Source organism: Muntiacus reevesi, chromosome 9, assembly GCF_963930625.1.
Source record: "Muntiacus reevesi chromosome 9, mMunRee1.1, whole genome shotgun sequence".
In the NCBI taxonomy this organism is placed as follows: Eukaryota; Metazoa; Chordata; class Mammalia; order Artiodactyla; family Cervidae; genus Muntiacus; species Muntiacus reevesi.
The window spans coordinates 88,150,871-88,176,074 of record NC_089257.1 but is presented as its reverse complement, the minus strand read 5'-3'; the positions used below and the strand labels follow the sequence as shown (position 1 = coordinate 88,176,074).

Sequence of the window (25,204 nt, the reverse complement as noted above, 5' to 3'; positions counted from 1 at the left end):
GTGAGTGACTATACAACATACAACTGAAGACTAGAATGGGGGTACTCTTTCTGCCCCCTTCTGATGCCTATGTCAGAAGCTTTCTCTATCTCCTTTATACTTTAATAAAACTTTATTACACAAAAGCTCTGAGCGATCCAGCCTCGTCTCTGGCCCTGGATTGAATTCATCTCCTCCAGAGGCCAAGAAGCCCGGCGTCTTATCGTTCAGCAACAGCCTTTCAATTGTGGCTCAGATCATGAACTCCTTACTGCCAAACTCAGACTTAAATGGAAGAAAGTGGGGAAAACCACTAGACCATTCAGGTATGACCTAAATAAAATCCCTTATGATTGTGCCATGGAAGTGAGAAATATATTCAAGAGATTACATCTGATAGAGTGCCTGAAGAACTATGGATGAAGGTTTATGACATTGTACAGGAGGCAGGGATCAAGACATCCCCAAGAAAAAGAAATGCAACATGGCAAGATGGTTGTCTGAGGAGGCCTTACAAATAGCTGTTAAATGAAGAGAAAAGAAAGGCAAAGGAGAAAAGGAAAGATACACCCATTTGAATGCAGAGTTACAAAGAATAACAAGGAGAGATAAGAAAGCCTTCCTCAGTGATCAATGCAAAGAAATAGAAGAAAAGAAGAGAATGGGAAAGACTAAGATCCCTTCAAAAAAATTAGAGAACCAATGGAACATTTCTCAAAGATGGGCACAATAAATGACAGAAATGTTATGGACCTAACAGAAGCAGAAGATATTAAGAAGAGGTGGCAAGAATACACAGAAGAACTGTACAAAAAAATTTTCATGACACAGATAACCACGATGGTATGATCACTCACCTAGAGCCAGACATCCTGGAATGTGAAGTCAAGTGGGCCTTAGGAAGCATCACTACGAACAAAGCTAGTGGAGATGATGGAATTCCTGTTGAGCTGTTTCAAATCCTAAAAGATGGTGCTGTGAAGGTGTTACACTCAATATGTCAGCAAATTTGGAAAACTCAGCAGTGGCCACAGGACTGGAAAATGTCAGTTTTCATTCCAATCTCAAAGAAAAGCAATGACAAAGAATGTTCAAACTACTGCACAATAGCACTCATTTCACATGCTAGCAAAGTAATGCTCAAAATCTTCCAAGTTGGCTTCAATAGTATGTGAACCATGAACTTCCAGATGTTCAAGCTGGATTTAGAAAAGGCAGAGGAACCAGAGATCACATTGCCAACATCCGTTGGATCATTGAAAAAGCAAGAAGTTTTTCTGGAAGCAAACATTTGCTTCTGCTTGTCTTTGACTGTGTGGATCACAATAAACTGTGGAAAATTCATAAAGAGATGGGAATACCAGACCACCTGACCAGTCTGCTGAGAAATCTGTATGCAGGTCAAGAAGCAACAGTTAGAACTGGACATGGAACAACAGACTGGTTCCAAATCAGGAAAGGATTACATCAAAGCTGTGTATTGTCACCCTGCTTAATTAAGTTATATGCAGAGTACATCATGCAAAATGTGTGGGTGGGTGAAGCAGAAGCTGGAATCAAGATTGCCGGGAGAAATATCAATAATCTCAGATATGAAGATGCCACTAGCCTTATGACAGAAGGTGAAGAAGAACTAAAGAGTCTCTTGATGAAAGTGAAAGAGGAGAGCAAAAAGTTGACTTAAAGCTCAGCATTCAGAAAAGTAATATCATGGCATCCAGTCCCATCACTTCATGGCAAACTGATGAGGAAACAATGGAAACAGTGGGAGAATAGTATGGGGAATATTTAAAAAACTAAAAATAGGACTATCTTGACTCAGGAATCCTGTTACTGCGCATATACCTGGAGAAAGCCATAATTCAAAAATATACATGTATATAAATATTCATTTCAGCACTATTTACATTAGCCAGGATATGGAAGAAGCCTAAATTTCCATTAGCAGAGGAATGGATAAAGAAGATGTGGTTTGTATATACAATAGAATATTACTTATCCATTAAAAGGAATGGAATAGTATCAATTACAGAGACATAGATGGACCTAGGACTGTCATGCAGAGTGAAGTAAGTCAGAAAGAGAAAAAATTATAATATTATATAACACATATATGTTAACACATATATGTTAAATCTAGAAAAATGATACAGATGATCCTATTTGCAAAGGAGAAATAGAGGCAGACATAGAGAACAAATGTATGATCACCAAGGCGTTAGGGGAATGGTGGGATGAATTGGAAGATTGGGATGTGTGTATATATATATACATATACATACATACATACGTATATATATATATATATATACATACATATACATACATACATATATATATATATATAATGTATAAAATGATAAAGTATTGTACAGTACATGGAACTCTACTTGGTGCTCTGTGGTGACCAAAATGGGAAGGAAATACAAAAAAGACGGGCTGATATGTAGGGCTGCTTCATTTCACTGCACAGCAGAAACAGACACAGCCGTTTAAAGCAAGTATCAGTTCAGTTCAGTTCAGTTCAGTTCAGTTCAGTTGCTCAGTCGTGTCTGACTCTTTCCAGCCCCATGGACTGTAGCACACCAGGCCTCTCTGTCCATCACCAACTCAGGAAGTTTACTCAAACTCATGCCCATTGAGTCGGTGATACCATCCAACCATCTCATCCTCTGTCATCCCCTTCTCTTCCCGCCTTCAATCTTTCCCAGCATCAGGGTCTTTTCAAATGTGTCAGCTCTTCGTGTTAGGTGGCCAAAAGATTGGAGTTTCAGCTTTAGCATCAGTACTTCCAATGAATATTCAGGACTGGACAGACTGGTTGGATCTCCTTGCTTTCCAAGGGACTCTCAAGAGTCTTCTCCAACATCACAGTTTAGAAGCATGAATTCTTCAGTGCTCAGCTTTCTTTGTACTCCAACTCTCAACATCCATACATGACTACTGGAAAGACCATAGCCTTGACTAAACGGACCTTTGTTGACAAAGTAATGTCTCTGCTTTTTAACATGCTGTCTAGGTTGGTCATAAATTTTCTTCCAAGGAGTAAGCGTCTTTTAATTTCATGGCTGCTGTCACCATTTGTAGTAATTTTGAAGCCCAGAAAAATAAAGTCTGACACTGTTTCCACTGTTTCTCCATCTATTTGCCATGAAGTGATGGGACTGGATGGCATGATCTTTGTTTTCTGGATGTTGAGCTTTATGTCAACTTTTTCACTTTCCTCTTTCACTTTCATCAAGAGGTTCTTTAGTTCTTCTTCACTTTCTGCCATAAGGGTGTTGTCATCTGCATATCTGAGGTTATCAATCCTGGCAATCTCGATTCCAGCTTCTGCTTTATCCAACTTCATCAAAAGCAACTATACTCCAATCATAAAAAGGAAAAAGATATTTCATGCAAGTGGAAATCAAAAGAAAGCTGGAGTAGAAATACTTATCTCAGACAATATTATCTTTAAAAATTAAGGTTGTTATAAGGAACAAATAAGAACACTACATAATGATTAAGGGATCCATCCAAGGAGAAGATATAGCAATTGTAAATATACATATACCCAACATAGGAGGATCTCAATACATAAAGCAAATACTAATGAACAAAAAGGGAGAAATTGACAGTAATGCAATGATAATAAGGAACTTTAACACACAACTTATGGAAATGGACAAATCACTCAGAGAGAAAATCAATAAAATAACATTGGCTTTAAATGACACATTAGACAAAAGACTTAATAAATACGTGTAGAACACTCTATCCAAAAGCAGCAGAACACATATTCTTTTCAAGTGTACATAGAACATTCTCCATGCTAGATCACAAAACAAGCCTTGGTAAATTTAAGAAAATTGAAATGATATCAGACTATAAATCAACTACAAGAAAAACTTGCAAAAAAGTCCACAAGCATGTGGAGGCTACATAAAACATCAAAGGATCACTGAAGAAATCAAAGAGGAAAGAAAAAAATCTACATACAAATGAAAACAAAAATATGATCCAAAATCTATGGGATGCTGCAAAAACAGTTCTAAGAGGAAAGTTTAAAGTGATACAAGCTTATTTCAGGAAATAAAAAATTTAAATAAGCAACTTAACCTGACAAATAAAGGGGCTAGAAAACGAAGAGCAAATAAGACCCAAAGTTGGTAAAAGAAAAAGAATCATAAAGATCAGAGCAGAAATAAATGAAATAGAGATTGAAAAAAAAAAAATAGAAAAGATCAATGAAGCTAAGAGCTGGTTCTTTCAAGTTTTACAGTCAAGAAAAACTGATAAACCTTAAAGTAGACTCATCAAGAAAAAAGCAAATGTCGACATCATAAAATTAGAAATTAGAAAGGAATAGTTACAATAGACACCAAAGAAATACAAAGGATCATAAGAGATTACAATGAAAAACTACATATATATATCAATAAGATGAATAGCCTTAGAAAAAGTGGAAAAATTTATAGAAATGTACAAGCTCCAAAGACCAAATGAGGAAGAAATAGAATATATGAGCAGAACAATTACCAGTATGAAATTGAATCAGTATGAATAAAGAAATAAATAAAAACTCCCAACAAACAAAAGTCCAGGGCCTGACGGCTTCACAGGGGAATTTTACCTTTAACATTTACAGCAGTGTTAACACAAATTCTTTTCAAACTGTACCCTTCAAAATGCTTCCCAATGCATTCTACTAGGCCATCATCACCTTGATATCAAAACCAAAAAAGTTATCACACATAAAAAGAAAATTACAGGCCAATTCATTGATGAACATGGATGCAAAAATCCTCAACAAAATATTAGTATTGAAAGGACTGATGCTGAAGCTGAAGCTCCAATACTTTGGCCACCTGATGTGAAGAACTGACTCATTGGAAAAGACCCTGATGCTGGGAAAGATTGAAGACAGGTAGAGAAGGGGGTGCCAGAAGATAAGGTAGTTGGATGGCATCACCAACTGGATGGACATGAGTTTGAGCAAGCTCTAGGAGTTGGTGATGGACAGGGAAGCCTGGCGTGCTGCAGTCCATGGGGTCACAAAGTGTCAGACACGACTGAGTGACTGAACTGAACTCAACTGAACTCAGAGATGCAAAAATGATTCTATGTCCACAAGTCACTGTGACATGCCACATTAGCAAGTTGAAGCATAAAACATATGATCACCTCAAGAGATTCAGAAAAACTTCTGATAAAATTCAACGCCCATTTATGATAACAATCTCTCCAGAAATTGGGCATAGGTGGAACCTACCTCAACATAATGGACCTTTCAGGTGGTGCAGTGGTAAAGAATCCACTTGTCAATACAGGAAATGTGGGTTTGATCATTGGGTCAGGAAGATCCCTGGAGTAGGAAATGGCAAGTCACTCCAGTATTCATCCCTGAAAAATTTCACAGACAGAAGAACCTGACTTGCTACCGTCCATAGGGTCACAAAGAGTCAAACATGACTGAGCATGCCTGCACAAACAAAAAACTTACCTCAACGTAATAAAGGTCACATATGACAAGCCCACAACTAGCATCATACTCAATATTGAAAAGGTGAAAGCATGTCCTCTAAGATCAGGAACAAGACAAGGATGCCCACCCTCACCACATTTATTGAATATAGTTTTGGGAATCCTAGCCATAGCAAGCAGACAATAAGAAGAAGTAAAAGAAATATTCAGTCATTCACTCAGTAATTTGAATCAGTATTTTAATATGCTAATTGTCATATTTGTGATTATGGTTATATTTTAAGTGCTTTTCTTGTATATAGCTGTGCATAGATGGTATAATGTTGAGTATTGCTTTCTTCTGTGATCCTCAATCTCTTCCTTTAGTGGATGCATTTAGAATATTCACATTGACTATATTTATTAACGTGATCATATTTAAATTTATCATCTTGCTAGTTGTTTTCTGTGTACTGATTGATTATTTGCTTCTTTCCATTTTCCTGATTTATGTTACATTATATTTTGTAATTCTATTCAACTCTAGTAATGGTTTATTAATTGTGTATTTTTAAATGAATTTTCTTATAGTGTTTCACCTAAGATTTGCAATATGTACCATCAATTTTTCACAGCTATTTGTAGGGCCTCCTCAGACAGCCATTTTGCTTTTTTGCATTTCTTTTTCTTGGGGATGGTCTTGCTCCCTATCTCCTGTACAGTGTCATGAACCTCTGTCCATAGTTCATCAGGTACTCTGTCTATCAGATCTAGTCCCTTAAATCTATTTCTCACTTCCACTGTATAGTCATAAGGATTTGATTTAGGTCATACCTGAAAGGTCTAGTGGTTTTCCCTACTTTCTTCAGTTTAAGTCTGAATTTGGCAATAAGAAGTTCATGATCTGAGCCACAGTCAGCTCCCGGTCTTGTTTTTGCTGACTGTATAGAACTTCTCCATCTTTGGCTGCAAAGGATATAATCAATCTGATTTCGGTGTTGACCATCTAGTGATGTCCATGTGCAGAGTCTTCTCTTGTGTTGCTGTAAAAGGGTGTTTGCTATGACCAGTGCACTCTCTTGGCAGAACTCTATTATCCTTTGCCCTACTTCATTCTGTATTCCAAGGCCAATTTGGCCTGTTATTCCAGGTGTTTCTTGACTTCCTACTTTTGCATTCCAGTCCCCTATAATGAAAAGGACATCATTTTTGGGTGTTAGTTCTAAAAGGTCTTGTAGATCTTCATAGAACCGTTCAACTTCAGCTTCTTCAGCATTACTGGTCGAGGTATAGACTTGGATTACCGTGATATTGAATGGTTTGCCATGGAAATGAACAGAGATCATTCTGTCGCTTTTGAGATTGCATCCAAGTACTGCATTTTGGACTCTTTTGTTAATTATGATGGCTACTCCATTTCTTCTAAGGGATTCCTGCCCACAGTAGTAGATATAATGGTCATCTGAGTTAAATTCACCCATTCCAGTCCATCTTAGTTCACTGATTCCTAGAATGTCGATGTTCACTCTTGCCATCTCCTGTTTGACTACTTCCAATTTGCCTTGATTCCAGGTTCCTATGCAATATTGCTCTTTAGAGCATCGGACCTTTCTTCTATCACCAGTCCCATCCACAACTGGGTGTTGTTTTTGCATTGGGTCCATCTCTTCATTCTTTCTGGAGTTATTTCTTCACTGATCCAGTAGTGTATTGGGCACCTACTGACCTGCGGAGTTCTTTCAGTGCCCTGTTTTTGCCTTTTCATACTATTCATGGGTTCTCGAGGCAAGAATACTGAAGTAGTTTGCCGTTCCCTTCTCCAGGGGACCACATTCTGTCAGACCTCTCCACCATGACCCGTCTGTCTTGGGTAGCCTCACATGGCATGTCTTAGTTTCATTGAGTTAGACAAGGCTGTGGTCCATGTGATCAGATTGGCTAGTTGTCTGTGATTGTGATTTCAGTCTGTCTGCCCTCTGATGCCCTCTCTCAGTGCCTATGGTTTTACCTAGGTTTCTTTTACCTTGGACGTGGGGTATCTTTCACCGCTGCTCCAGCAAAGCACAGCTGCTGCTTCTTATCTTGGACTTGGGGTAGCTCCTTTTGGCTGCTCTGGTATGCCGTCGCAGTCACAGCGAGGAATCCAACATCCGCTGGGTCATGAAAAAAGCAAGAGAGTTCCAAAAACATCTATTTCTGCTTTAGTGACTATGCCAAAGCCTTTGACTGTGTGGATCAGAATAAACTGTGAAAAATTCTGAAAGAGATGGGAATACCAGACGACCTGACCTGCCTCTTAAGAAACCTGTATGCAGGTCAGGAAGCAACAGTTAGAACTGGACATGGAACAACAGACTGGTTCCAAATAGGAAAATGAGTATGTTAAGGCTGTATATTGTCACCCTGCTTATTTAACTTCTATGCAAAGTACATCATGAGAAACGCTGGAGTGGAAGAAACACAAGCTGGAATCAAGATTGCTGGGAGAAATATTAATAACCTCAGATATGCAGATGACACCACCCTTATGGCAGAAAGTGAAGAGGAACTAAAAAGCCTCTTGATGAAAGTGAAAGAGGAGAGTGAAAAAGTTTGCTTAAAGCTCAACATTCAGAAAACTAAGATCATGGCATCTGGTCCCATCACTTCATGGGAAATAGATGGGGAAACAGTGGAAACAATGTCAGACTTTATTTTGAGGGGCTCCAAAATCACTGCTCCAAAATCACTGCAGATGGTGATTGCAGCCATGAAATTAAAAGATGCTTACTCCTTGTAAGGAAAGTTATGACCAACGTAGATAGCATATTAAAAAGCAGAGACATTACTTTGTCAACAAAGGTCTGTCTAGTCAAGGCTATGATTTTTCCAGTAGTCATGTATGGATGTGAGAGTTGGACTATAAGGAGAACTGAGGACCGAAGAATTCATGCTTCTGAACTGTGGTGTTGGAGAAGATTCTTGAGAGTCCCTTGGACAGCAAGGAGATCCAACCTGTCCATCCTAAGGGAGATCAGTCCTGGGTATTCATTGGAGGGACTGAGGTAGAAGCTGAAACTCCAATATTTTGGCCACCTGATTCGGAGAGCTGACTCATTTGAAAAGACTCTGATGATGGGAAAGATTGAGGGCAGGAGGAGAAGGGGATGACAGAGGCTGAGATGGTTGGATGGCATCACCGACACAATGGACACGGGTTTGAGTGGACTCTGGGAGTTGATGATGGACATGGAGGCCTGGCATGCTGCAATCTACGGGGTCACAAAGAATCGGACACGATTGAACGACTGAACTGAACCTTCAATTTATCAAATCTATAGTCAAATAATACAGTATTTTATGCATAGTGTAAGAAACTTCACATTATATACCTTCAATTTCTCCCTCCCTTCTTTTGTAACATTCTCATCATTAACATTTTAATGTCTTTTAACCCCTTCAGTTCCTTGACTGTTCACAAGATGATATTCTTTCATGCCAGCAGTACTGCGTCTCTTATTTCTTTTTTTTAATTTTGGACTTCCCTCTAAGAACTCACTTTATTAGGTTAAGCCCACCCAGAACAATCTCCCTTTTGATGAAATCAGCTGGTTTGAGAACTTAATAACATCTGAAAAAAAGAAAATTCATGTTTCCATGTAATGGAAGGGTGCGTCATGCTCTTAAATCAACCAGTCTTGCCCACACTTAAGAAGAGATTATATAAGAGCTTGCATCATTAGGGGTCATCTTAGAATTTTGCCTAACGCATCTGTTTGTTGTTGTTGTTGAGTCACTCAGTCGTTTCTGACTCTTTGTGACCCCATGCATTGCAGCATACCAGGCTTCCCTGTCCTTAACTATTTCCTGGAGTTTGCTCAAACCAAGTCCATTGAGTCAATGATGCCATGCAACAATCTCAACCTTTATTGCCTCCTTCTCCTCCAGCTCTCATCTTTCTCAGCATTAAGCTCTTTTCCAATTTGCTAAAAGACCCTGTATTATAGTTCCAACATCTGTGTACGGTTCTGTTTATTAATTTATTTCTTGATTATGGGTTTTTTCCTTCTTTCTCTCTGTGTGTGTTTGTGTGCGCTTTGTAATTTTTTCTTTTAAATCAAATACTGAACATTACAGGCTGAAATACTGAACAACAGAAACTGAAGTGAGTAGTATTTACTTGTGTAAAAGGAACTTCTATTTTTTGGTCAGGACTTTATTTTCAGAGTGTTGAGTAAATCTAGTTAAGAGTTGTGCTGCTTTGCTGTTATTAGCAAAACTTCCAGTATACTATAGGCTTCAAAGTCATCTAGAGGTGGGCTGCTGGTGAAGAAAACTGAAAGTGAAAAATGATAGTTGCTCAGTCATGTCCGACTTTTTGCAACCCCGTGGACTGTAGCTCACTAGGTTCCTCTGTCCTTAGAATACTCCAGACAAGATACTGGAGTGAGTAGCCATTTCCTTCTCCAGGGGATCTTTCTGACCTAGGGATCAAACTCGGGTCTCCTGAATTACAGATGGATTCTTCACTGTCTGAGCCACCAGGGTTGCTGTTACCCTGTGCATGATGTGTAGACTGAAATGCAAGAGGGTTTTTCTCTATGTTCCTGTCCCTCACATAGGCTTTCAGTGATTCCTTCTCACCTTTCCACACTCTTTTCCTCCCCCTCAGTAGCAGACAGATGTAGCTCATTAATCAGTACTAGGCTTGTTGTGGGAGCAAACTGAAAGAGTCAATTCCTAGGCAGGTTGATAAGAAGTCTAGGGGTCCCCATGGAGAGAGGGGTCTGGAATTCTCAAGGAGGAAGAAAGGACAAACTTTTTTCCCCTCTACATTCCTTAGGATTATATAACAATAATGTATCCTGTTTGAGGACAGTCTCTAAAAAAGCCTTCTGGCTAATCCTGTTATCCCAAATTGTAAATTATGGGAGTAGGTCTGGTGAGGTCTTTACAACTTCCAGACATACTTTTGATTCACTGTAATAACTAATTTGAGAGTATATAATTCCGTGGCTAACACTAGCAAGTGGGTACTCTTTCTACCCACTTCTGATGTTTATGTCAGAAGCTTTCTCTAACTCCTTTATACTTTAATAAAACTTTATTACACAAAAGCTCTGAGTGATCCAGCCTCGTCCAGGCCCTGGATTGAATTCTTCTCCTCCGGAGGCCAAGAACCCCAGGGTCTTTGCGTGATTCAGCAACAACTTTTCAAAACTAGGATTTTCTTGTATGCTTGTCTAGCATCAATCATGGAGAAGGAAATGGCAACCCACTCCAGTACTCTTGCCTGGAAAATCCTACCGACGGAGGAGCCTGGCAGGCTGCATTCCATGGGGTAATACAGAGTTGGACACGACTGAAGCGAATTAGCAGCAGCAGCAGCAGTCACAGGATCAGTCTCTCAGCCGTGTCTGACTCTTTGCGATCCCATGAACCTCAGCACTCCAGGCCTCCCTGTCCATCACCAACTCCCAGAGTCCACCCAAACCCATGTCTATTGTGTCAGTGATATCATTCTTTGTTGTCCCATTCTCCCCCTGCCCTCAATCTTTCCCAGCATCAGGGTCTTTTCAAATGAGTCAGCTCGTCGCAGCAGGTGGCCAAAGTATTGAAGCTTCGGCCTTAGCATCAGTCCTTCCAAAGAACACCCAGGACTGATCTCCTTTAGCATGAACTGGTTGGGTGTCCTCGCAATACAAGGGACTCTCAGGAGTCTTCTCCAACACCACAGTTCAAAAGCATCAATTCTTCTGTGCTCAACTTTCTTTATAGTCCAACTCTCACATTCATACATGACCATACATGATCAGTCATAGGTAGGCAATTTTTATTTTGGCATTGAAAGTGAGACTTTCTCAGTATTTCTGCCCTTCTATGTCTTAGAAGCAAGACTGCAGCCTATTTTGGGTGAGAAATTCTTGCCTTTTGCCAGTAGAAGTAGATGTCTGCAGAGTGTTGGTATAGAATCTTGGGCCCATGACAGATACCAATACCTCTTGCAGAGGGGCTTAATTATTTTAACTGTTCAGTTAGTTCAATTTTTTCTCTAGGAGCCATAATTCTTTGTGTCTTGGAAACAAAAGGATTTGTTGCTCCTCCTCCAGTTGCTTGAGACTTTTGATTTGTAAAACAAAAGGGTCTGGAAAATCAGGCAGGACATTTTGAGTGTCCCCCAGTAGATAGTATTCACTTCATGCACACCAGCTCCATCAAAGGAGTCTCTCACCCTGCCCCCAATCTTTCGTCTGAATACTTAGTAAAGGGTAAAGAGAAAGAGCTTGCAAGTATGTTTGATCAAGGGTCTTGATCCAGGGTCTTAGCTATTTCAAACTGACTAGTCAACCCTTGGCCTTCACGGATTTTTTTTTGACATTTTAGCTAAATTCTTTTTATCGACTTGTGCTGGCAAGAACAGTATCACCTCCTCTTTACTGTACCAAATGTGAAACTTTTTGTATCCCATTTCTCTCTGAAGGGATTTGTCCTCCTTCCAAATTCAGATTACTTGAATGCCATGAGAAGACTTGTGCAAGAAAAGTTATGATTTTTAAAAAATTATTTGGCTTTTTCTTATTATTAAGGTGAAAGTGATATTTTTGCAGCTTTCTATTTCTTAGGCAGAAGCAAAAAGCCAAGGCTATGGAGATGAAATAAATATAGTTTTGTTTATCAAGCTCTTGTTACTGGATATGTAATAAGCAATTTGTAAACATTTATTCTTATTGAGTAAAAAAAGCACAATATGAAAGCTGTGAGTTAAGTTTTATTTGGGGAAATATGAGGACTACAGCCCAGGAGATAGGACCTAGGATAGTTCTGAGAAACTGTTCTAAAGAGGCAAGGGAAAAGTCAGTATATATGTGATTTTGGTAAAGGGAGAAATATATGCAATCAAGTACATGTTTTTCCAAAAGATTTCTACTAATCCCATGAAGCTTCTGCTAGACATGAGAAACAGTTGTCACCATGAAGGATTTTAGTGCTTTTCTAGATATGAGGAGATATAAGAGTTGGGCTTATAAAAATCTGCTCCTGGGAATATCTAGGTATCTGAAGACCTGTACTGCCAGTTATCCCCTGAGCACAGAGCAGCTCATTTCTGCTCTCCACCTTGAACTCCTCCAGGGGGTGTGGAAGGTCAGCAACTGCAGCAGCACATGATCTAATTCTTGTCGAGGTAGGTGGCCAGCACCCATGTGCCAGTTTGTAATTGACATTCTCAACTTCACAGCAGCATCATATGTTAGGTGTTCTTGTTTCCATTTTATATATGAAACAATAGGCTTTTTTCCCCCAGAGGTTAGAGAAGTAAATGCCTAAACAAGGATGTACATTTAGTTCTGTCTGACTCTAAGGATGATTTAATACTCGTTGCCTCTGGAACCAAAGAGTGTAGAAAGATAAAGTGAATAAGTTTATAAAAATAACCATGTAACAGTGGCTATTTTATACTTTGGTGACCTGTTGTGAACAGCTGGCTCATTGGAAAAGACCCTGATGCTGGGAAAGACTGAGGGCAGGAGGAAAACGGGGTGACAGATGAGATGGTTCTATAGCATTGCCAATTCAATGGACATGAACTTGAGAAACCTCTGGGAGATGGTGAGGGATAGAGAAGTCTAGCGTACTGCAGTCCATGGAATCGTGAAGAATTGGACACAATTTGGTGACTGAACAACAACAGTGTCATAATTCCTATTATAGAGGTACACATAGGACATAAGTAAATAAAAAAGAGAGGTCTCCAAACTGAGATAATCAGGAATGTATACCCAAAGATATAATTTCTACAATCCAACTATCATCCTCGTTGGATGAGTAGGAATTAGACACAAAGGGACAAATGATATATTCCACACTTTGTGCCCACTCAGTTTCTTTTGAATATCTTCCTACATTTATTTTCCATAACATGTTTCCCTAAAGTGGAAGCCAGTGTTTGGTTTCCCTGTCTCCCTAGGGTGCAAAAGGGAGAAGAGAACCGAGTTGTCACCTAAAACCATCAGTTAGATGTTCATGCCTGAAATTTTAATTGGAAAGAGATCATGCTTGGGGCCTATTTCCTGAGAAAGTAACAATATGCTGGGAGGCACCTCATCTTCAGAGGCAGATGAAACAGAAGTCCTAACAACAGTGTCCCATGTCCAGTGTCCTTGTTCTGATATATGTGTCCACTGGTGGTTAGGGGCAGATTGGAGATATAATTTATGCATTATTCCTGGCTGCTTTTCCTTCAGGTCCGACTCTCTGTGTTTTCCAGAAGTTCTGTGAGTTCTCTAGTATTTGTTAATAAATTCACTTTTTGCTTAGCTGAATGAAAGTGGTTCTGTTGGTCATAATTAGGAATCATTTCTGAAACAGACACATTTCAGATAGAAGTAACAGTTGGCAAAACTTAAAAGGGAAAGAACATGAAGTATTCTGAAAACTGGAGCTGTTAACAGTAATTTGGTGTTAATGGAATGAAGTGCAGATGAGATAACATACTGGAGATATTTATAGGCTTCACAGAATGGACACTGAATTATTTTAATCAGGAAGGTGATAGGATCATATTTATGTTTTGGAAAATTCTCTCTGGCAGCCACATAGAAAATGGACTAAGGAAGATATAAGTGAGAAAGGAAGCAAGGAAACCTAATAGGATAGAACTGTAGTAGTAACAGTGAGAGACTGAGTCTTTGATTAAGTCAGTCATTGTATGGATGAAGAGCATGGGACAGAGTAAGGAGATATTTAGAGTATGCAAGAAAGTTATGATGTCGATTAATTATATGTGAGAATGATGAAGAAAAGCATTCTGGAATCATTCCCAGTTTTTTAATTTGGGAGATGAGATAAATGTTAGTGTCACTCACTGAGACAAGGGAATATAAAAGGAGGTAGGAATGTAGAGTGAAAGTTTGACAAGTTGTAATTAAGTCAAAAAGAGCTAACCACTAGAAAATTGGATATGTGAGGCTGGAATGGAAGATAAGGATTTCTGAGCTAATATATAGACGTTTGTGGATATCTTAATGATGGTGAAATCAGCTGGGTGATTTATGTCCTGAGAAGAAAAAGGGGTAGAGGATACAACCCAGCCCTGGGTAATATCAACAGGTTTTGATTGGAGGTAATAAGGAACATAAAATAGAATGAGAAGGAATAAACAGGGGATTAAGGGAAAACTATATAGAGAGGTAAATAAGGGATAAAAGGCCACTCTTTTCCGTGACTAGGGTATGAAAGGAAACAGAATTGAGTCATTATCTGGAGGAAGATGGGAAGGTAAATGATCATAAGGTCTGCTACATGTCTGTTGGTATGGGTGACTTAACACAGAGTAAAAGAACAGCAGAGACAAGGCTTCCATACATACCTTGAAGTTGTTCAAGATGATAATAGAACTTGGAAAGGAAGAATAAGCCAAATGCCATAGCCTTTGATGAGGCAATGACAGAGATATCAGCAGACAAAATAGCCAAGAAGGCAGCCCATTGTGACAGCATGTTTACATGATATACAGTTCAAAGAGGAGGGGTTTTTTATGCATGGGAGAAGATGTGTAATTGTAAGGATTGCCATTTCCTTTTCCTTCTAAGTTCCATTGCTCTATATAGACTGATATTATTAGGATATTGGGCAGTGCTCTGGGGAGACACTGTGGCTGTCAGGAGTTTCCTGACTTTCTAATAAGGACACTAGGAAGAAGGATGGCAAAGTCAGTGAGAGGGAGAAACAGTGAGAAGATGAATGGGGAGAAATATGAGAAGCACAGGATAATGTTGGGAGGAGAATGTGGAATGAGAGAGAAAGGGAATATTGGGATAACTTCAAAGTGTAGCTGTGACCAAGAATGGCATGGATGTAGGCCTAGAGGGTTGAACGTTTCAACTGAAGCTCAAGTCAAAGTATCAGAAGTTCCTGTACATGTCTAAGGCCCAAAGATCCGGAAGCTTTGCCTTTCTCTGGTAGTGGTCTTAGAAGATTAATGATACTGATAGACTTTTATTGTATTTAGAGTTAGAATATTGTTGGGAAGCATGATATTGAGAAAGTCTTAGGCAGATAGAATTAATCAACCCCCACATTTTAAAAGTTTGAAACAGCATCAGTTTTCAGTGACTAATGTCAATCTCTAAATGGAGACAAATATGGTCTAAATTATTTCTAATACCTTCTTTGTTAGAAGATGTTGAAAGCATTCACATTTATGCAGAAAACTACCTAAGGAGCTGGCAGAAGTTTCTGTATAGGCAATGATCATGAATATCTTTAGTTGGTATTCATTCATTAATTCCTTTATTCATTTAGTCAATCAACTCAATCAATCATATACTGAAACAGTGATTGCCAGTGACACAGATTTCAGCTAATACTAAATGTTTAGGAACTTTAGAAGTGTTGGTCAAATGTATAAACTCTGAGAGGGAAGTTATAATAATTTATTTAAGTAGATTCTCTTTGTGTTTAGGATTACAGGATCACAAATCTTGTAAATAAATTCTTCACTCAAGCCATGAATTGGACATTATAACTTAACAGATTATTTACTTAATGATGTTATTATATAATTAAATAATGATCTATGTTTTATGCTTTATTTTGTTGTTTATGATACTTTTAAGCTAGCACAGGTGGCTAAAAAACAGCTATGTGTTCTGGCCTACCATTTTCTTCAGATTCAGAAAAAAATAAAATGAACCTTCATTCTTTGCCATGTGGAAGGACAAGTCTCAATCTAGGTTTCTGCACTTTTTTTTTTTTTTTTGGTGGGAAAGAGACATATTGTTACGGTTACTTTTGGCCTAGCATCAAATCAAACACAGGGTTTAGAATTTTCTCCTTGACTCCCTCCTTTAATCCAACCACAAATACCAGTCTGGGGCATGTAGGAAATTTTAATCTGCAGGTCTTGGGAAGAAGAAATACATCAAAAATTAAATACCTACCATGGAAAAATCATATGCCAGACATTCCTGTTCCCATAAGATTTTTGGCCACCCAGGGGATTCCTATTGGCCTTTTACTTAACTTTCTACTCTTTTAATGTTCCTTTTCCCCTTATCTTTAATTTTTCTTCATTTCTCAGTCCATTTTTTCACCCAAAGGAAATAAAATCAAAGCAAGATAAATAAATAAACAGGTTTATTCTTATTTCATGGAAAGTAATTCAGCTCTTTGTTGTTTTTTGAGGTACAACTTCCAAATCTCATCTCTTGCTCTTCATAATTTATCAAAATATTTTCTTAAAGAACAGTTCTCTTTTGAAAAGATTTCTGGTACTAGCTGTTTAGAAAATATATACACATACCACTGATTACATTTACATTTGGTTTTACAAGTGCCAGGTACTCTAGCCTGCTGGACTATCTGAAATTAAAGCCTATTTATGAATGTGCACAAAAAGGCACATTTTTTTCATGCAGCATTACATTCATAAGTATAAGGAAAATGAAACTGCAATTTCAATTTGTCTTTTCAGAAACTCTCCTGGATATAACTTTTCATTTAGCTTTTATTCTTACTGACGCTTTATTGGTTTTTCCAAATGGATATTCTATTTTCCAGGAAAACAGACCATTTTTTCACTGATACTGACTATATAAAGTTATGCTTATGCATTGAGAAATGTATTGGACACCTACTATGTGCTATGCCTTTGGGAAATGGAATGAGCTTACAGCCAATGGGTGGGTGACCAGGCAGCCGCCTGCAGCAAGCTTGAAGCAAGTGTAAACAGTGTGCCATTTTCAATTAGTAGCTATTGAACTGAGTGTAACAAAGTGGTTCTCCTGAGGACTCTATATCTTTCAAGTGTAGTCATCATGTACTTGCTGATATAGTTTCAAAATTGGCTTTTCCTAATATGTTCAGGAAGTTCTGCCCTAGATGGTGATCATGCTTGCTCGGTAATAGAGTTCTTTGCTTTATAGAACTAAGAGTTTCAACTTAAGTGTTTTTAAACAACATTTCCTAGTTTTGTAGCACTTCCTCAGATTGGAGTCCAGACAGATATCACTTTTTAATAAAGCCAAATTAAAAATTTTGTTTTTGGCAAAATTATTCTGTAAGAAATACAGAAATTCAACTATATAATAGGGTTATTGATATAGAAATAAAACTGTAAGAAATATATGTTCTTAAATGTACACCACTAATCCACTCAGTGACTTAAGTGAAAGTTACTTTTAGAAGTATGGCTAAAACCTTAATTATCTATGACAATTTCTCTAACTAAACAAATTATTCCACAAGTAGATACAATTACATGGAATACCTTCTCATCTGGTCAGATATTTCATCAGATCATCTCTTTTTGTGTGGTAGACAATGAAGTAGACAATGTCATGGAATCGGTCAAACTTCACTCTTCTTTTTAACTCACTGTGTACTTAATACACATTGTTAATGAGAAAAAGACTGTTAATGAGGAAAGATATCTTTTCTGTTTCTACTAAATTAATTTGATTCAATTCAGTTCAGTTCATTCATTCAACAAATATTTATTAAGCACCTACAATATGCCAGGCACTGTGCTGGGTGCTGGGGATACAACTGTGAACAAGGTAGACACAGTCCCTGCCCTCAAAGGGCTTACAGTCTAGTAGTTAAACAGACAAGTACACAGGCAATTACAATGCAGTATGGTAAGTGCTGTGACGGTGCAGAACATCAGAAGGGCACCTAGCTCCGTCTCATAGGCAGGGGCTGGTAGACAGTCATGGAAATCTTCCCATGACAGGTGAAAATATAATATGGGTACTGAAGGATGAGTACTAGTCAGTCAGGTAAAGAGAAGATAGGAAAGTGTTATAGATTGAGGAAATAGTAAATGCAGTGTCCCTGCTTCTGAGGTTTTTCATGGGCAGCAGAGGTTGGGTAGGGGGTGAAAGAGTTCATGGAAGAAATAAGTAAGGGTCAGGTTATAAAGTGACTAATTTGTTTTGCTCAAGAGCTTGCAATTTTTCCTGAGGGAACTCTGTGTGTGTGTATGTGTGTGCACACGCATGCATGTGCATGCGTTATCAGATTTGCGCTTTTTAGGATTGCTCTTGCTGCAGCACAGGAATTGAATGGGGGGGGGGTGGGAATCTTGAGAATTGAAGCAAGGTAATCAGTCTTTCACCTTTTCCAATTTTATCTTCCATGATATCACAACCATTTCTCTCCAGCCCTTTCTGTTGCATATACTCTCTAAATAGTCCATCGACAAGCTACATATTGGGTCATTGCTCACCTGTAAGGCTTTCAACACCTATGAAACTCAACTCATCCTTCAAGGCCAAACTTCCAAAATCATCTTATCTTGTGCTTTCTGCCAAGATCTCTAAGTGTTGCAATGTTTATCCATATTGTACTTATTATTTCAAATGATCTAAGCTTTCTTTTGAACTGAGTTAATTTAATCCCTACATAACTAAGGTGATTTTTGTAAATAATCATGTATAACAAAAATCATGTATAAACAAAGACTAATTCTTCTTATGTTTCTACCACAAACTATGATCAGTGCCTTCAAATGATTTATATGGAATGGGGAGAGAAGCTCAAAAGACACATTATTTTATGCAGCAAAATACAGCCAAGTAAAATTTCAGTACATGATTATGGGGTATGTTGTTATTATGAAAATGATTAAATTCCCCAATTCAAACGTTCCATCTTTGACAATTCAACTGCTAATGAGGCAAAGATCTGTGTAAAAAATTAGCTTATTATGCAAAAATAATAAGGGCTAGATACATTTTCCAATATGGCCCACAGTTTACTTTTACTATTCCACCCATAGTCTCATAATTTCTCAAATAACTTTTATAATGATAAGAAAAAACTTTAAGCTCTGTAAATACTGTAAGAATGTAAATATTGTTTATTCTTTTTGGTGGGTACAAAAACCACAATTTTGTACACAGAACAAGATTATAAATAATATTGATAACATAAATGACCCATAGTATCTTCTGATTCTACATTGTAGACTGATGATTTTATGTTAATGTTGTCTTCATTTTGTTCCTGGTAGTGAGACAAATGCAATCTGTGGACACTGACTCATGTGACAGAGTGAAGGTTACAGCAAACAAAATGACCAACAACTTTTATTTTTAAAAAAGTCTCTAAAGTTTATTACAGTGATGGCATTTATTTCAATTATTGCAATGTATTTTTCCCTAAGATGGTTAGAAAAAAGAATTGTGTTGTCCTCTACTGAATTTATGTCAGTTAAAAAGCAAGCATGTTTCAGTATTTGTTTTCTCCAAAGTAAGTGTAATTACTTTCTTTAAGTTTTTTTTTCACAGGATTTACATGTTTGTTTATTATTTCTTGTCAGAGTATAGTGATTTGTTTTCTCAGCTGGATAGTCTTCCATTGAATATATGGGTGTTCTGGAGACACAGGTTAGCGCATTCATTGACTTCTATAACTATTTTATGCCTTGAAGTGAAGACTGAGGCCTTTCTGAGCAAGAACTTCACACTGTAATGTGCTAACTTGCATGTCTGATTAGTTTTTAAGTCCACTCAGGTGAAATTTGTTGCTGTTGATACACCCATCCCAGCTCCCCACCCACCCCCACTACCCGAAAAAAAAAAATCTAAATTGTGAGTTTTCCTGATATAAAATCTGAGTTTGGGTTTCCGAGCTGAGCTCATGCACACGTTGCTGATGTTTGGCGCCTTAGGACGAACTTCCCGCTCTCAGCCAAAGGATTGTTTGAGCGAAGACCTGCGCTTAGCCTGTCCCTCAGGGCTGCGTTTCCATCAGTCACAAACAGAGTTTAATTAAGGCACTCAATTATTTTTTTGGTTTTTATGGAAGGTCCGATGCAATGACAGCCAATCCTGAACTTTGTCTAATTGTAGTTCCAGTGTGTACAGCCTTTGGGCAGTCGGGTGTCAAGACACGACCATTTTCACCCACACTCCCAGTGATGGATAATCTGGCTTTGTTTCTTATGGCTTCAGAAAAGGTCAGCTGGGTTGCATGGAAAGGAAACAGAAAGAATGCGTAGTGTTACAATATTTCTGTCTTTTCAGCAAAAGATGACACAACAACACCAAAATATCAATAATTAGACATCTGCATTTTGCCCCCATACTCTTTCGGTCATATTAAAACTACTTTTCACAGGAAAAAGAAGCTCAACGACCTGGAAGAATAAATCACTCAGAGTTACTGGTCCTGTTTAAGAACTAATTTTCTAAAATCCTGCAAGATTTTGTTTGGCAAATCTGGGCAGGACACATCTTTTAACTTGCTGCACTCTACACCCTAGTATTTCCAGTTGAACTTAGAAGTTTCCTTAGGTTTGACAACAATCTTTCTTTGTATCTTTTCTTTTTTTCTGTTAGAAAATATCTTAACAGTTAAATGATTCTACTCTTAAAATCATGATGAATTGTCTAAGGGAACCTTATGTAGACTATAACAGAGCTTGTTTTTAGAACACAGATCTATCCACAGATGCTTTCACTCATTCACTAAAGCTGCTATATAAAGGCAAATCAGTCACATAAAGTTCATTCTATGCCTATAATGGAAGTTAAGTCTCATATTTTAAGAAGCTTTAAGTTCTTAAAGGGAAGTGCACTGAAAGGGGGCATGTTTCAATGCTTCATTGAATGGTCATCACTGGGAAACTTCCCAGACTGATGTTATGGGGTCAGGTCTTTGAAATTCTCATTATATTCTTGCTCTGTCATATTAGGTAGCAGGTAATAATACTACACTGAGGAGAAACAGGCAGCATCATTATTGAAATCTACTGACTGTTCATTCATGCCTTTAAATTCTTTCTGGTTGCTGAATTTTAATGTTAACTCAAGAGAAAATAAGGTAAAGGAGATATTCCCTAGATCATAATTTTCTCATAATTCATATTATATCTTAATTCCTTGCCGTGAATTTAAGTTTACCCAGTTCTTTTGGAAGTTCCATCCTTGTATTTATTCTGCCTTGTACCTTAAATATTAGAATAATGATATATTAAATGTGAAATAAAAATTGGATTAAAAATGTTATAATGAAAATGTTTAATGATCATTTACCCTGATAATTTCAGAAACTTGAAGTCAAAATGCTACTGACATATCTATGATAAACACCAAGGTTATTATTATAGTTTGCCTTTAGTGAACAGTCTCAAAAATTAAAATCGATTTATCTTTGTAATCAGGAGTCAGGAGACAATCTCTCTAGAAACTACTCATCACTAAATTAAAACAAACCAAGCAAGATGATAGTCTGAATTTGTTTCTTCATATTCCTTTTCAACATTTAATATTAAGTAAAATAATTATGCAAAAAATCTATTAGTTTTGATTTTTTGAAGATGGAATTTAGTGTTTATTAATACTAATTAATACGTAATAAAAGCATTGTGACTTTTCAGGAAGATTTGTCATAAAATCTGTTTCTTCCTTTTATTTTCTTGATTGCCTTTATAAGGAAATGAAAATATCAAAAATGGGAAGGATTCCATATATTCTCAAGTAATCTCTCCTTCTCTATAGGTTAATGCAATTGAGTGCTGATAACTCTGCCAACTGCTTATTCTCTCTTTAAATCTTCGTGTTCTTAGTTCTCAGGATTCTTATATTCTACACTTAAATCTCCTGCTTCTTATATAAAATGTCATTTCTGTTCACCTTTATGTGACCTTGTTGAGACTACTCAAACTAGAAAACTTTCTTATAAATTTACCATATAGTGAGTCTGGCTGGATCATTGTGGCAACAGCTGTAACTTTATTTATGTGTTCCTTTGAGAGACGATTACTTTTAGAGTAGACATTCAGATTTGTTTTTGAAATTCTGACACTAAATATTATCTAAATTATCAGTCATTTTCATAATTATGCTCAGTAGAATTTTTGAAAGGAAAAAGCCATGTAATATGGGAGTACAGTTAAAAATGCTTACTCTCAAATCCCTACAAGCGCATATCATTTAATTTGCTCTGAATGCCATTAAGTCTTTCCTATAAAAATGCATATCTCTTTCTAGAAATTCCCCAGGACTTTGTATTGAACTGTCATATGTGAGCATATCTAGAATTTTTCTAGAATGCATTTGCTATGCTAAAGGAAACTTTAAAAATATATCTTATGAAATTCATCGCAGAATGAAGTCCAAATAATTGGCTCTAAACTTGTCACATATCATTTTTCTGTTTGGAGAAATCTCTTCTCAGTTCTGTAAATATTAAGATGAAAGCATTACTATAATGACTAAGAAACCTTGACCTTATCAGTTTGCTTTTCTGCTATTAGAAAAGACATGCTCTAAACATTCTGATCTGAGTGAATTGACAATTTCATGGTTGATTCTTTCCACAAAATTTTGAAAGAAAAACTTTGGGCTTGTCTATGTGCAATTGTACTCAGTCACTCTTCTATTTCTAGATTATGGATAAAAGCAATTAGATCTTGATTTAAAGGCGTAGCTTTTGTTCTTTGCTTTGAGATACTAACAAGTATTTCAGTAGGTTTTTTTGGGCTGTGCCACCTGACCTGAAGGATCTCAATACACCTACCAGGGACTGAACCTGGCTGGGCCACCACCGTGACAGCCCAGAATCCTAATTACTAGGCACTAGGCTACCAGAGAACTCTCTCAATAGCTTTTTAAAATATATAAATATAAAAATTGAGCACATTTATCTGGCATAACTTCAGGTGTACATCTTATTAGAAAAATTCTTGGGTTTGACTCTAGGATACCTCAGGCACTAAATGTTTCTGTGGATTCAAATTTTCATTTATTATTGTAATAGAATGGCTCTTATATACAATTTCAGAAAATGGGTTTTAGAGGCCTGATTTTAAGAAAAGCAACAACAAATGCTTCTAGATCTTATTTTAAATTCATTTTCTATCATCAAAAGGAAAAAGCACTGGACATTTAGAGTATTAAAAAATGAACTTCATCCTGTGTTTCACTGAATGCTTATAATTTTTTTATTGTCACATGGTGAGAAGATCTGGCTCACTCAAAAGCAGTTGAAATGAAAACAAAAGTCAATAAAAACTCACTGCAAGTTTTATTTTTACTGTGTCTCTCCTAAAGAAAATATGTTGCTGACATTTTTGATGGATAAATTGCCTAAAATGTTTATTCACTTTAGCGATGTTGTGAAAATGAAAGTTGAATTTCATCTAATAAACGTGAATTGTAGTCAATATTTTGATGGTTACTCCTGCCTAAAGGTCTGATTCAAGGACTACTGCCAGATGAACAAACTTCAGGGTTTCCCTCTAAAAATATAGAAAGATGGCTAATGTAAAAGAAACCAGAAGAGGAGATAAAACTCACCGAGTGCTTACTATGTGCCTTGGAGATTTTACATGTATTTTCTCAGAGAACAACACATCCTTATCAAAATAGGCAACTGTCTAGGCTTTGATAATTTGAAAAAAAATTTATGCTTATTTTGTTAGCAGTAGATTGTTCCAGAGAAGACAAGCCTGTTCTGTGTACAAGAAAATTCAGATCTAATTTCAAATTTCTCCCAATTTTCAGACAGAATATGCCATTTAAATCATTTTACAGAGCAATTCTGGAGGTTTATTTGTCTTTCAAACCCTTTCAATGCAGATATCTATTGGTAACATAAAGTTTTGAACAGTACATCTGCAGCCAAAGAAAACTGAACCACTTTGCACTGAAGTTTTCAAAAATATAAAGCTCTAAATTAGAAGCAAGCAGTACCATCACTGGACAGACAGGTCACAACACTCCATTTACAGAATGCATCACCCACTCACTGTAGTGGCCCTACGTCCTACCCCTAAATTTTAATACTTTCGGTTCCATATACGTTGTAACCTTCTCTATAGGTTGCTAAATTCTGGGTATTCTGCGAGGAAGTTGGGTTAAAAGTCTGTGCACTCTTTGCCACCTTCATTCTCTTCGCTTCTGCCCTGGACTTGTAACAGAACTCTATCAAAGCCACCAGCATTGCCAAGCCCAAGCCGCCAACCAGAATGTAGAAGACGCCTGCTACGTTGCTCAGGCTCAAGGCACTCGTCTTGTCCTGGGGGGATAAAGACATCTCAGTTAACTGTGGAAAGTCACATCCAGAAGGTGAAAGAACACATGAAATCCAAACAGCTAATTAAAGTCAATGCCTAATTTAACCTGAAATTATTTAACATGTATAAGTCACTGGTGTAACACTATGAATTTAAACATAAAGCTTACAGTTCTTGAGAGAAATGAAATTATAATGATAACCAATAAATTGTGTGTAACTACATTCAATAAAATCTGTAACATTTTATCATTGTTAACTATATAAAGAAGAGCACTATACTTAACCATATATAAGCATAGGGTAGCAGAAGTGGGCTTATTATTAAGTTTGAAAATGCCATGCTTAAAACCCAATTACATGAGAAGGGAAACTTTTCCCTTTCCTTCCATTAAAACATTTTTAATGTTTGATATTTCTCTTGAATAAAGCTAACTTCATGTTTCCTACTTAAAGAAGTAAGGGACTTTAAGCTAGCAGTTTCACATCTTGTTCATCATGAATTTACCAAATATATGCAAATAGTGTAGGTACATGTTATTTGTTGTTTTAGTCACATTTGTTTGGGAAATCTGCTGGAAAGTGGCACTTTAACATATTATATACTATTTAGGAATAACTATGTATACAGCACATTGGTAACTTTAAAAAAATATACAAATATTTCCATGATCAATTGAGAAATAAGTCATTTGTGGACAGAGTTAAAACTATTTTTATTGATTTTAAAATATGATTCTATTTCACTTTAAAATGCTTAATCAGTTAATATTTTAGA

The 25,204-nt window shown here is 37.1% G+C and overlaps 1 protein-coding gene across 2 annotated transcripts in view; it reads right to left on the bottom strand.

Annotated features, from left to right (window-relative positions):
* Positions 1 to 20,205: 20,205 nt before the first annotated feature.
* Positions 20,206 to 25,204, bottom strand: part of GRIA4 (glutamate ionotropic receptor AMPA type subunit 4) — a 613,307-nt gene continuing 608,308 nt past the window's right edge. For both annotated transcript variants that reach the window (XM_065944105.1, XM_065944106.1), the window contains exons 15-16: positions 24,295 to 24,429; positions 20,206 to 20,370 (exon numbers count right to left, since the gene is read on the bottom strand). In XM_065944105.1, coding sequence (XP_065800177.1) covers positions 20,206 to 20,370; positions 24,295 to 24,429 — 300 coding nt within the window. The remainder of the gene's footprint in view (positions 20,371 to 24,294; positions 24,430 to 25,204) is intronic.